Source organism: Helicoverpa zea, chromosome 14, assembly GCF_022581195.2.
Source record: "Helicoverpa zea isolate HzStark_Cry1AcR chromosome 14, ilHelZeax1.1, whole genome shotgun sequence".
Taxonomy (NCBI): domain Eukaryota; kingdom Metazoa; phylum Arthropoda; class Insecta; order Lepidoptera; family Noctuidae; genus Helicoverpa; species Helicoverpa zea.
In genome coordinates this window covers 12,310,250-12,324,039 of record NC_061465.1, presented here as the reverse complement: position 1 = coordinate 12,324,039, position 13,790 = coordinate 12,310,250, and the positions used below count along the sequence as shown (strand labels likewise).

At 35.6% G+C, this 13,790-nt stretch overlaps 1 protein-coding gene across 1 annotated transcript; it reads left to right on the top strand.

The window, feature by feature from the left end:
- The first annotated feature begins 256 nt into the window (after nucleotides 1–256).
- On the top strand, nucleotides 257–6,510 carry LOC124636378 (xanthine dehydrogenase-like). Its single transcript, XM_047172451.1, has 17 exons — nucleotides 257–299; nucleotides 683–837; nucleotides 976–1,136; nucleotides 1,218–1,597; nucleotides 1,715–1,935; nucleotides 2,043–2,145; nucleotides 2,243–2,370; nucleotides 2,607–2,894; nucleotides 2,985–3,146; nucleotides 3,216–3,344; nucleotides 3,429–3,913; nucleotides 3,991–4,174; nucleotides 4,315–4,510; nucleotides 4,592–5,358; nucleotides 5,709–5,898; nucleotides 5,974–6,087; nucleotides 6,218–6,510. Exons 1-17 carry the CDS (start codon nucleotides 257–259, stop codon nucleotides 6,298–6,300), a joined length of 3,789 nt encoding a protein of 1,262 aa, XP_047028407.1. The 3' UTR covers nucleotides 6,301–6,510.
- The last annotated feature ends 7,280 nt before the right edge of the window (nucleotides 6,511–13,790 follow it).

Sequence of the window (13,790 nt, the reverse complement as noted above, 5' to 3'; positions counted from 1 at the left end):
TCATTGACTCTGTAGTCTATATTATTTAGATTAGCGAATGCTAATGTGTGTTACCATCGACGTAAGCCGAATCTACCAATAACAAACCAGATAGATTACAATAATTCCTATAAATGTCAGTCACGATAATATCCTACTTTTCGAACTCAGCAATTAATTGTACTTCTTATCGAAGGTTTAAATTTATTATATAGCCGTGTTCAATTTTTTTTTGTGTTATTTTCTCGAAGAAAACTAGTGTGTTTAGTCAACGCTCATGGGGTCCATAAAATTTAAAGTTAATGGCTTGGAATATTCAGGTAATTCTTTTTTTCAATTTTACGCCATTTTTATTATGCAATTTTACGACTATCATAACTATGCTGTCGTGACAAAAATCATTTATAAAATTAAGTTGTCATTTTTTTTTGCCCTAACAATAGTAAAAATTAATTGTGTTTACGTTTCTGTGACAAAACTGAAATATCATCCTTGATTAAGTCTCAGTCACCGCATACCAGTCCGGTCTCTACACTTCTTGTTAAAGATACATTGGTATTGTCAACCATTATGTGCCCAGTCTCCTGTGCCAGTGATGCACTTGAAAAAGGCTTACGAAAAATACATTCTAGTACTGGAGATGCAAACATTGAAACAAGGCTTCCATGATCGTATTTCTTGTGATGGAAATATTTCCTCGCAGTGGATAGCGATGTGAGCTCAGACGTGATGCTGGTGGATTACCTAAGGAATCGCATCGGGCTACATGGCACCAAGTATATGTGCCGAGAAGGTGGCTGCGGTGCCTGCACTGTTGCTGTCCATCATTCTACTGATAAGCAATATGCTATCAACTCGGTGAGTAACAAAACTGATGATGTAAAAAACGAAATGAAAAGACCGTGACATAATATTCCTATATACTTAACTATATTGTTTGTCGTTCATAAATGCTACGAGGGGTTTATAATATTTTTAACTTTTCGTATTTAAAAGTGTATGAAACCAGTCGCGTCCTGCCATGGCTTGGAGATCACCACCATCGAGGGTCTAGGCAATAGACAGAAGGGCTACCATCCACTGCAAACAACCTTGGCTAAAGAAAATGGTTCACAATGTGGTTATTGTTCACCAGCTTGGGTTATGGCGATGTACAGGTAAGGCAAAGGTGTTTTGGAGGGAATAATTTTCTATATACCTACTGGCTTACATTTACAATATCTGAATTATATTTGCAGTCTTCTCAAAACGAATCCAAATATAACCATGCTTGAAATAGAAAAATCGCTAGGAAGTAACGTGTGTCGCTGTACTGGGTACAGACCAATCTTAGATGCCTTCAAAAAATTTGCAAAAGACTACCCGAGACAAATCAAACTACCAGATATAGAAGATCTTCAAATTTGCAAGAAAACTGGAAAGGCTTGTGATAAAAGTGATTGTGACGATAGTGAATGGTGTTTCGTAGCTCAAGAAGACATGAAAGAACAAATTATTGAAATCAAATTGAAAGATGATAGGGTTTGGTATAGAGTACAAGAAGTGAAGGATGTATTTAATATTTTGGAAAGAGAAGGCGATGGTTCTTACATGCTTGTAAATGGGAATACTGCAAGAGGTAAAATAAGACTCCTTTGATGTAAAATACGGATGGACTAACTTTATCGATTTGATATGCTTAAAAACACTTCCATACCTACATACATGTTGGTTTATTAAATACTTTTATTTTCAGGAGTATACCCTATAGACGAATACCCTCGTGTTTTGATAGACATAAGTGGTGTCCAAGAATTGAAAGGATACATAATAGACCAGAACCTCATAGTGAACGCTGGCACTACTCTTACGGAGTTTTTGGAAATACTGAAAACAGTAGCTAACAAAGAATACTTTAAGTATCTGCAGAAACTTTACGATCACATACTTAAAGTAGCACATGTTCCGATAAGAAATGTAAGTAAATATTTTCTATAGCAACCTTAAAAATCTCTCTCTAAAAGATTGTTGGAATTTTTATAATGTTGGATTCACTCTGGTGCAATATCTTGTATAATTTTCAGGTGGCATCAATCGCAGGGAACCTTATGATAAAAAATGAACACAATTGGTTTGGATCAGATATATTCGTACTGTTAGAAACGGTTGGGGCTTACGTGACCATACGTTAGTATAATTTATCCACATAATTTTGTATCAAGTGTTGATCATACTTTTCTTTTGAGAATAGAAAATTGATGTTGAGGATATCTGTGAATTTCAGAGCATCGTTTGAGTTCCAGAGAAACACTGACAATGCAACAATTTCTCAAAGCAAACATGAGAGGGAGTGTTATTTGGAATGTCATGTTACCGCCACTGAGTAGAAATCATCGTATTTTTACCTACAAGGTAAATAATAACTTTCTACATACCTCTATTGTTCGATATAATTTTATGACTATTTAATGAAACACCGTGGTTACCGTTATCTTTGCATTTGAATACACTGTAATTGCATTGTATCCAAAAATAGACATTATCACACTGGCATGCACAACGGTTTTCGCAATAAATAAAATCAATTAGGTAACAATTAAGAAATGCATACTAAAATAAAGAATTAAAAATAAAACTAATTATTCCAGGTGATGCCACGTTCGCAAAACGCTCATGCAATAGTAAACGCAGGGTTTTTATATGAATTAACTTCTAACAATACAGTCAAAAATGCAAGGATAGTATACGGAGCACTTTCTCCAAAATTCGTAAGGGCTTCTGCAACGGAGAAGTTCTTGATCGGAAAGAAATTATTCACGAATAAGACCTTGACTTCAGCCATAACAATTTTGGAGAATGAACTGGTTGTAAAGGATAATCCACCAGAGCCTTCAGTGGAGTATAGAAAGAAAGTTGCTCTGGGATTGTTTTACAAAGTAAGCATAAAAATATTTAAAGCAAAGCAAATTATAGCAGATACAAATCTAAGTTTAGCTAAACCAACTAAAACATTCTATGTTCCACAGGGTCTTCTTGCTCTTTCACCAGAAACAAATCTTCATCCTCGATATAAATCGGGAGCTAACAATTTGCATGATACACGCCCAGTATCAAGAGCCGCTCAGGTATTTGATACTAATCCATCAGTGTGGCCTATTACCAAACCAATAATAAAAGTGGAAGCATTGGTAAGAATAACTCTAATGACGTTGGATATCTTTTCATAATACCTTCTAATTCATTTTTTATTCTTGTAGATTCAATGCGCTGGAGAGGCTTTCTACACGGAAGATCTGCCTACATTCCCGGGTGAAGTGTTTTGTGCCTTAGCTCTGAGTACAGTCGCTGTTGGAGATATTGTGTCTATTGATGGCAGTAAGGCTTTGGTAAGATAAGAAGACCATAATTTATATAAAACATCCCATTCGTATTTTACACAAACAAAAGTTATAATCTAGTCTTTTTTGTAGGCTTATCCAGGAGTTATAGCCTTCTACACAGCAAAAGATATCCCAGGAATAAACTCTTATACACCACCAGACTCGTTCCTATATTCAGCCAATGAAGAAGTGTTAGCTGGTGATTCTGTGCATTATTATAACCAGCCAATAGCAGTAGTCGTAGCTGAAAGCCGTCATATTGCTGACAGAGCCGCTAAGTTAGTTAAAGCTACATACAAAAACGTTAAGGATCCTGTCATGGATTTAAGAGAGACTCGGAATGATAAAAACAGGGTCACTCAATTCAATGAAGTGACTGCTACTGACAAAGGCACAGATGTAGCCAAGGTAATAAAAGGAGCTAATTCGGTATATGGCCAGTATCATTTTACTATAGAAACATTAACTACTGTTATCACACCGTCTGATGAGGGATTGGATGTTTATTGTGCCTCACAATGGATAGAAGGGGTGCAGTTAATGATCTCCAGGGCTTTGAATATGGATCAAAATCGGTAAGTTCTATACAAGCGACTAAAAATAAATTGAAAAATTACTATTCCAAAAATATAATTATATTTTAAACTTCCAGAATCGATGTTCATAATCGTCGTGTTGGAGGAGCATATGGAATCAAAATGTCCCGCTGTACCCAAGGTGCAATCGCAGCAGCTTTGGCAGTGAAGAAATTGAATAGACCATGTCGGTTCATCCAGTCTCTGACTACTAATACGAGAGCTTTGGGCAAGAGACTGCCATGTTATTCAGACTTTGAGGTAATATGTGTAATTCCATTTATTTATTATGTTGTTGACTACCTAAAATAGAAATAGAAAATATTGCATAGAAATCATTTAATTGATACCAACTTAGCTGAAGCAAGTAATAAGCCCGATGTATATTTTCTTACTTTCAGGCTGGCGTGAATGACTCAGGTGTGATTCAGTATATAAACTACAGGGTTTACGAAGATAATGGCTACAAGAAGAATGAACAGTTTACTATGCTTGGTACTGGTCAGTTCAATAATGCGTACAACAGAGCTCGTTTTAACTATACGAGTTTTGATTCTATTACTGACACTGCTTCGAATACGTGGGCCAGAGCACCAGGTAAAAAAAACAGCCTAATTTAACATAGCGATTATTATGTTTTATTTGGATGATAATAGCTAAGTCTTTTGTATATCACAGGTACATTGGAACATGTTGCAATGGCAGAACTTATAATGGAACAAATCGCATACGAGATGAATCTCGATCCTTTTGACGTAAGACTAGCTAATCTCGATGCGGAACATAAAGATGATATTCAAGAAATGGTTGACAATCTTATGAACAAATCTGATTACATGAAAAGACGAAAAGCTGTTACTCAATTTAATAGTGAAAACAGATGGAAGAAAAGGGGTTTGAGATTTGCATTTCTAAGATGGACTCCAGTTGGAGGAATCAATCTTTATATTACTTTGTCTGTGTACCGTGGAGATGGATCAGTAGTTATAACACATGGTGCTATAGAAATGGGACAAGGAATAAATACTAAAGCTGTACAAGTAGCAGCTTATATGCTAAACATTCCTGTTGAGAAAATTATTATTAAAGAAAACAATACAGTGATAGGACCTAACTGTTCTTTATCTGGAGGTAGCATCATGAATCAGAATGTAATATTAGGAGTAAAAAGAGCCTGCCAGGAACTGTTGAAAAGGTTAAAGCCTATAAGAGACCAGATGGATAATCCCACTTGGGAAGAGTTGATTACTAAAGCTTATAATAGCGATGTCCAGTTACAAACTCAAGGATTCACTAAGACAGATGACGAATTTCCTTTTAACGTGTACGGAGTCACGCTAGCTGAAGTAGAATTAGATGTACTAACTGGAGAGTCTGAGTTGCTGAGAGTTGACATTCTGCAAGATGCTGGACAGAGTGTTAGTCCTGAAATTGATATTGGTCAAGTAAGTATGATGATATAGGAATGAAGGACAGTAAAACGTTATTTCAAATGCCTAGTACCTAATTGCATTTGACAGTTTGTTCTTAATACCTATCCTTCAGATCCACAAGCACGTGCTAAGTTTTTTGCGTGTTCCGCCTATTTATTCAAAGTATCGTTATTTGTATATTTATTTATTTAACTTTATGCAATCCTAAAATTACAAAGGCGGACTTAATGCCATAGGCATTCTCACTAGTCAACCTTAGGGTGATGCAGAGATAACATGGCAGGTGCATTAATTACTTAAAAAGACATGGTCTTTATATATTGTATATTGGTCTTTTCTAAAAATATATATTGTCTTTTTAGGTTGAAGGAGCCTTCATTATGGGAACAGGATACTGGACCTCAGAGCATCTGGTTTATGCTTCAACTGGTGAACTGCTGTCAGATAGAACTTGGAATTACTATGTTCCTTTAGCGAGGGACATTCCTCAGGATTGGAGGGTCTATTTCAGAAAGAATTCATACAGTGACGATATCATTTTTGGATCTAAATGTAAGTACGGTATAGAACTTGAATATACTAAAGTTACTCATAATTTTACTTGTTCAATAAATATCGTCTTTATAGGTATTGGCGAGCCTCCAATGTGCATGTCAGTTGTCGTGGCGTTTGCACTGAGAGAAGCCATAGTTGCTGCTAGACTCGAGTCAGGAATCCCTACCACGCAGTGGTACCAAGAAGGTAAGTTATTGATGCATTTGCCTGAGTTATAACCCATCGGTGCCCCTTGTTTAAGGTCTTGCGTTTTCGCTTCCAAGTTAAATATTTTCACTGATTTTAAAATATCTTATATTATTTTTATCATTTATAGATGGACCTTACACAGCCGAAAGAAACTATCTGCTATCATCAACGAATCCTGCAGATTTCAAGTTTAATTATAATCGTGAATGACGGTCTTTCAAGAGCTTCATTGTAGCCAATTTTTATCACATTTAGTTAAGGAACTATTTAGTTATTGTTTTTGTTATGCATTTTAAAATGGGATATAATAAAACGAGCGATTAATAAAACGCTTTGCGACTGATGATGACATACTGTATTAATAACTTGAGCGGTATGAATTTGAGCAAGCGAAAAATTAACTAAACTAACAACGAATGTTGATTAATAATAAAATCCAGAACGACCTTACAAAAAGTGAATTGTAATAAATCCATTTCATATATTAAAATTTTATCCGAGCGACTACATTACTAAGTGAGCGACTGGAAATACAGAGAGGGCAACTTCAATATTAAGATAGAATCGATTTTTCTAAGTGAGGTTATACATAACGTACTACTAAATAGTTCACTTTGAGCAAAGTTTTGTAAGCTGATTTATTAATGATTATTGGTTCCTGATATTCTATTTTAAGATGGCAGAATTTTGAAAACGAATCACTGCAAAACCGACTCCACGTAGTCTTGTTTGCCCTGCCCCTAGAGTGCAATTCAAAACCGCGTAGACGCGGAGGGGCGAGGCGGCCTGCGAGCTGAGGCGCAGGTAGTTTTAACGCTCGCCGCCGCGGCTGAGGCTGGCCGGCTGGGCCGGCCAGCAAGCTGAAGCTGCGGTGGTGAGCGTGAAAACCATCTGCGACGATAAGCTCGCATAGGACCGCCGGAGACCCGCAGCGCCGGAGCCGTGACAGAAGCCATGCTTGCTGCATGTTGCATTGTGCTTCCATGCTGCATGCCTGCTTGCATGCTTCGCTTCAATCCCCTTCCCTCGCTCCGCTATCCCCCGCTTACCCCTTGATATCTTAATTATACATTTCCGATTACTATTTAGGAAATGTATAGATTTCCTAGGAAATATGTCTAATGTAATTTATTTCAAACATTTTGTATTCGAAACACTTCATTTAAGATAAAATGCCGCTCAGTATAAAAAATACATTTGCCAAATATTGAAAAAAATGCAGGACGTAACGTTGACACTCAAACAAATATTAAGTCGCTCAAATATTATGAAGCTGCTCATTTTGTATTTTAAGTAACTCAAATTAATGTTTGTAAGATACTATTCTGTTGATTTTTCGTCACTTGCAGTCAATCGCTCACTTAGTAATTATATAACCCAAATTAATTAATTTTGACACTTAAAATTGTAATTCACAGTCACTCGTTTAAATACTATCCTTTTAAAATTATGGTAATTAACTGTTAATCTTGCTTGTTTTTGGGTATAGTGTAATAAAAATTTAATCATTTTTATATTTCGTTTTATTTTAGTCACACTTCGTTTTTTTCTTTTCTTTAATAGGTACGTAAAGTAAAAAAATAAGCATTACCTAATCTATTTGATAGCTACCCTAGCAAAACAAAGGGCTATGTTAAAGTTCAACCGAAATTATTATTGGCAAGAATATCCTATTCAAGCACAAAAGAACTACGAGTGAAAACTATAGATAACAAGTTAATACTTACTTATGGTTTATTAATATTTGTGTTTCCTATAATTGTCATTTCAAAAATAGACATATTAGAGCAGCAAGCGAGACAGTGTAACATCGAAATCTGTAATGTACCAGAAAGAAGGAATGAAAATCTCGTGGATATGATCGACAGTATGGGTAAACAGATTGGATACACTATCAGTAAGACTGATGTTGTCTCTGTTCACCGTGTTCCCCATGCAACGCAAAATAATAAGCTAAAGAATATCGTTGTGAAATTTACGACAACAATCCTGCGTGACAATATAATTAGCGCTTACAGGCTGAAAAAGGGGCTGTCGTCTGAACAGCTAGGAATTTCGGGCACATCACACAAAATCTTCGTGAATGAACATCTCACACTAAGGAATAAACAGCTTTTTCGTAAAGCCCGGGAAGCAGCAAGTCGAGAGGGATATAAATTCGTGTGGACTAAGCACTCAACAATACTCGTCAGAAAGGGCGAAAACTCTACTGTATTGGCTATCCGAAAACTCGAAAACATTGATAAAATTAAGGAGGGTCCGACTAAAACTAACTCTTCTATGCAGAATTGAATACTGTATCGCGTTTTTTACTGTCTACCTTTATTTTTTTAATTATTTTCCACTTATACCCTATTTCAATTTCGTGTTTTTTGGCATATTGTGTTACCTTATTTATTGGATATTTGCAGAAGCATACTATAAACGTATATATTATTGTAAATCCATCTCAAGCACTGTGACGTATTAGATGTCAAGGCAATACTATAACTTAAAGCATTTTATAATTGATCTCAGAAGTAATGGCTAATTACAATACAAATAACTTGACGGTTTACTACTAAAACTACCGCGGAATGCGTACAAAGCTGAAAACAATCTTTTTAGGGTTCCGTAGCCAAAATGGCAAAAACGGAACCCTTATAGTTTCGTCATGTCCGTCTGTCCGTCTGTCCGTCTGTCCGTCTGTCACAGCCGATTTACTCGGAAACTATAAGTACTACAGTGATGAAATTTGATGGGAATATGTGTTGTATGAACCGCTACAAAAATATGACACTAAATAGTAAAAAAAAGAATTGGGGGTGGGGCCCCCCATACATGTAACTGAGGGATGAAATTTTTTCTTTCGATGTACATACCCGTGTGGGGTATCAATGGAAAGGTCTTTTAAAATGATATAAAGTTTTCTAAAAAACATTTTTCTTAAAGTGAACGGTTTTTGAGATATCAGCTCTCAAAGTCGTAAAAAGTATGTCCCCCCCCCCCTCTATTTTTATAACTACGGGGTATAAAATTCTAAAAAAAATAGAGGTGATGCATGCTAATTAACTCTTTCAACGATTTTTGGTTTGATCAAAGTATCTCTTATAGTTTTTGAGATAGGTTGATTTAACTGTAATTTACGGAACCCTTCGTGCACGAGTCCGACTCGCACTTGGCCGGTTTTTAATATAATGTCTAATTCGTACGACATAATCATCTTGACGGAAACTTGGTTAAACAGTAGTATATATGACGAGGAATTCATGGATCAGCGTTATATCCTTTACAGATGTGATAGAGATCTAAAGCTGACGCAAAAATCGGATGGGGGAGGGGTTTTGGTTGCAGTCATGAAGTGTCTGAAACCGTCTCGTCTGTTTGTTCCGGTTTCGTCCCTTACACCATTAGCAAAATAAGCTGAATTAGTTCTTCTTCAAATACCAAGTACTGAAATAACTGGCCCTTATTTGATTGGCGCAGTTTATATACCAAATAAGTCACCCCTAGCTGTGTATAATTTGTATTTTGAAGTTTTAAATAATATTATAAGAGACAATAGCATATCTAAACTGTTGCTAATTGGAGATTACAACATACCTGATGCAAACTGGCAACACTTGACGGACACTTCTATACTTGTATGTACCGGAACATCATCAGTCTGCGAGAGTCTTAAAGACTTTATGTATCATCACCAGTGCTCGCAATATAATGAAATAAGAAATTCAAACGGCAAAGTTTTAGACTTGTGCATTACAAACCTAACTGAGTGCTCTCTACTGCAACCGCAGGATCCGATTTCTATCCCAATAGGCTCTCATCATTCCCCATTTTATATTGTTATCCCTTTTATACCCAACTAGCACACTAGTGGAAATAGCAGCCTATTATGCAAATGTTAGCTGTACAGTAGTGCTTTAGGGGTTCCGATAGTAACTCTAAGTTCTACTATTGCTTCCGTAGCTGCTCATAGCTGTAAATATTACTTAAAGCAGCAGAAACTGAACCAAATGGCACTCTAGGTTTTACAAGAGATCATTCTACAACCCATTTGCAGCCTACATCTTTAAAAGAGAGTTCAAACAATTATGTTAAAGGTTAAAGCTGCTAAAGAGTTTCTATTGCCGCTGATGTACGCGTTAGAACTGCATAAAGACTCTAATTGTAGACTTTTTAACGGAACTGTATAAAAGATATATATTTATCACTTTTCTGCCACTTAAGATTTCATTGCAGAAGTGATTTGTTCTTTTGTGCAGACTTAAGTAGGAATTTGATCCTCTGTTCTACTTATACCCACATTAAGGTTCCACAATAGAAGCAGGAGGTTAATAGACATTGCCTGCTCATTTGGATACATTCTGTTATTTTATTCATAAACACAAGCAAGGGCCCCGTAAATTTTTGTTTTCTCAAATACTGATAACGAATCAGTTACAGAGGAAAAATAATGTTTGTTTTGAAGTAATAAAAAACTTATAGCAAAAAATATGTATTTATTCAAGAATATAAAAAAAATCAGTAGCTCCATTTATTTACTCTCAAGTATAGTGAAACACTCCGTTTTTTTCCATTTAGATGGACAGATGCAAAGTTCTTGTTTATTTTGTTGTGCATTAAAAGTTTGAATTATTTTGAACGGTACTCTGAAAACAAGGTAACACATGGTACTTAAGTTTCCAACAACTTCTACGGATCTCTAAACAAGTAGCCATTAATAGTGTGGTTTGATATCTGCAGTATCACAGTGCAGACTTGAACTGCAATAGAGGTACAGATATTACTTGGACCTTCAGAAGAGTGAAGCTTAGCGCTATGACGCGCAGAGAGGAGTTTTTAAGGTGGAAGTTGCAACTTAAAGCTGCTTTCAATGGACGCCATGTTTACAAGATAATTATTTATTAGTAGTCGAGAAATTTATAAGTTTTTATCGCATTTGTAGTAAAATATATCTAAATATCGAACAAGCAACTTACTAAAAACGAATGTAGTCCAGTATGTAATTTCAATATCGTGTAAGTATGTGATACAAAAATATTTATGTAATAATAATTTATATATTTTACGATATTCTGAGGTAATTATTGAGCGCGTTAAAAATACATCAACAATATCAACTATATTCACGATAAACTGATCCCACCAAAAACATTAAATGTAAAAAAAAGCCAATCCTCTACGCAATTCCTCCACCGTAAAAAGTTTTGAGATCGCATAGAAGCCAAGTCCTGTTCTACTTTATTTGTAATAATAAATCAATATTTTGTGACTATATCAATAGTTTCGTTCACTTTACAATAATATTGACTTGGCCATGAGCACAATAAACTACAAATATAATACAGCATATCTTGGAGAGGTGAAAGTCAAACATGAAGTTTAATGTCACAGAATTAAATACATTTAGTTTATTCAATTGTTACTAAATGACCGACAGTCAGTATCATCCAACATCAATGAACTGCACATGTACTATGGCGCATGTTTTGTCCATGGTGATCTCAAATTCCAATCAGTCCATAATCAGTCCAATCGTAAAATCATGTCCATATAGAATTTATCAATTCAATGGTATTTACACATTATTACAAGGAGCGACTTTTAACTTGTGCTCATGGCCAAGACAGTATTATTGTAATGTGAACAAAACTATTGATATAGTTACAAAATATTGATTTATTATTACAAATAAAGTAGAACAGGACTTGGCTTCTACGCGATCACAAAACTTTTTACGGTGGAGGAATTGCGTAGAGGATTGGCTTTTTTTTACATTTAATGTTTTTGGTGGGATCTAATTTATTTTTTGTAGGTCTCTTTCTTCTCTAAGTATAGGTATAACAAATTAAATTAACTTTTATTCATATGTTGCATATTTAATACATAATAACAATATACCACTACGTAACAATAAAACAAATAGTAACATTTTGTACATAAATAAATAACAAAGTTATCAATGCAGTCAAGCTTCATACACAATGTTCTTGAAAAACCGCAAATATAAATTTGTTTCCTATTTTTTTATTAAGTTTTAAGGTTTTTTATAATTTTCCCTTTATATGTAGCTAATGACTTATCTTGGTGCCAAATTTGAAGGTTCTAAGTTTGCTAGAAGTACCTTAGACTTTTGATGATCGGTCAGTGAGTGAGTCAGTGACAAAATGGTGTAACTTTGATCGCTCATAACTCGTAAACTATTTATTCAAATGTCTTGTAATTTTGAGACTGAGCTTGTTTTAATACTTACTCTTGGTCATCAAACCTAAACTCCTAGCTTTGTTCACATGGAAGATACAGGGGGCTGAAATAGCCGCGAAACGCTTCGAGAAAAGATGGTACGGCCGTGCCCGCTTTGCTCGAGTCTTGGCTGGGGCACTGCCGTGCCCTCAGATCTGCGTTTGTAGCTACTTACCATATAATACAAAATATAGCTCAAAAACACTTACCTTCACTTAATATTTATTTGTATTTAGTAATGTCTGACTCAGGAACAACAAATATATTTTATAAATGAGAGACAAGGTGAACGATCAGTGAAGTTTTCTTTATTCGGCTAAATTTGTCATTCATTCAATCATCGCCATAAGAGCTTTAGTATGGTGTTAATTATTAGTTGCCGCTCCTGTATCGCTTTTATGCCTCTACTATGAAGTTCTAATGGAACTATAGACTGCAAAAAGTTGTGCCCCTTTGGCTGCAAAGCTGCTGCATAAGGTCTGTAGAGCACGCTCTGGCGCTTGATCTTGGCACCTTTGGTTATAATCGGATTGGCTCTAAAGCTCTTAAGCAACAGTTTTGTGCTACTTGGGCATCTAACATAAACACTATGGGCCGTAGCACCGTAAGAAAACCCAACGTCTGTAAAGCCAATTATGATCCTATTAATAACGAGTTGATGGACGTTTCATGGAATACAAAACTTGACCAACTATCTGCAGAAAATGCCGTCAATTTATTCTACGAAACTATATACGATATTGTCAGAAGGAATGTCCCCCTTTCAAAACCAAAATCGACGCGATACCCAGTATGGTTTAGCCCATCTCTTATACATATTTTTAAAAACAAACGCAAAGCCAGGATTAAGTGGAAAACATATAAAAATGATTCGGAATATGAAATTTTCTCATTATATAGAACCCGATTTAAAAGTGAGGCTACAAAATGTTACAACCAGTATATACATTCTGTAGAGGACTCGATCCCAAAAAATACTAAATATTTCTGGGCTTATATAGCTAACAAAAAAACCAGGTCAGGTATACCATCGAGCATGTCTTACGAAGGCAACAGTACACAAGACCCCAAAACTATCTGTAACTTGTTCTCCTCATTCTTTCAATCTGTTTACCAGCCCTCTACCTTAAGCCCACAGTGGTTACCACCAAATGATGTCTCGGATCAGTGTGATCTATTACATGACATTTATTTCGACATAACTGCAATTAAACGAGAATTACATAAACTAGACCCCTCCAAGGGTCCTGGTCCAGATGGGCTACCTGCTGTATTTCTTAAGCGTACTGCTAATATTATATGTGGACCTTCACACATCGTGTTTAATAAATGTATCACAGAGGGTTACTTTCCAGACACCTGGAAATGCGCCCACATTGTTCCAATCCATAAAAGTGGTTCTAAACATGAGGTTAAAAATTACCGTCCTATATCTATTATTAGTGCAATATCAAAACTTTTCGAGAAGCTGGTTC

Excerpts from the sequence above, each read along its gene's own strand:
- LOC124636378 (XM_047172451.1), top strand. The coding sequence starts at position 257 with ATGGGGTCCATAAAATTTAAAGTTAATGGCTTGGAATATTCAG. Across the intron at positions 5,359-5,708 it reads CTGAAATTGATATTGGTCAA|GTTGAAGGAGCCTTCATTAT; the intron begins GTAAGTATGATG and ends TTGTCTTTTTAG. Across the intron at positions 6,088-6,217 it reads CACGCAGTGGTACCAAGAAG|ATGGACCTTACACAGCCGAA; the intron begins GTAAGTTATTGA and ends TATCATTTATAG.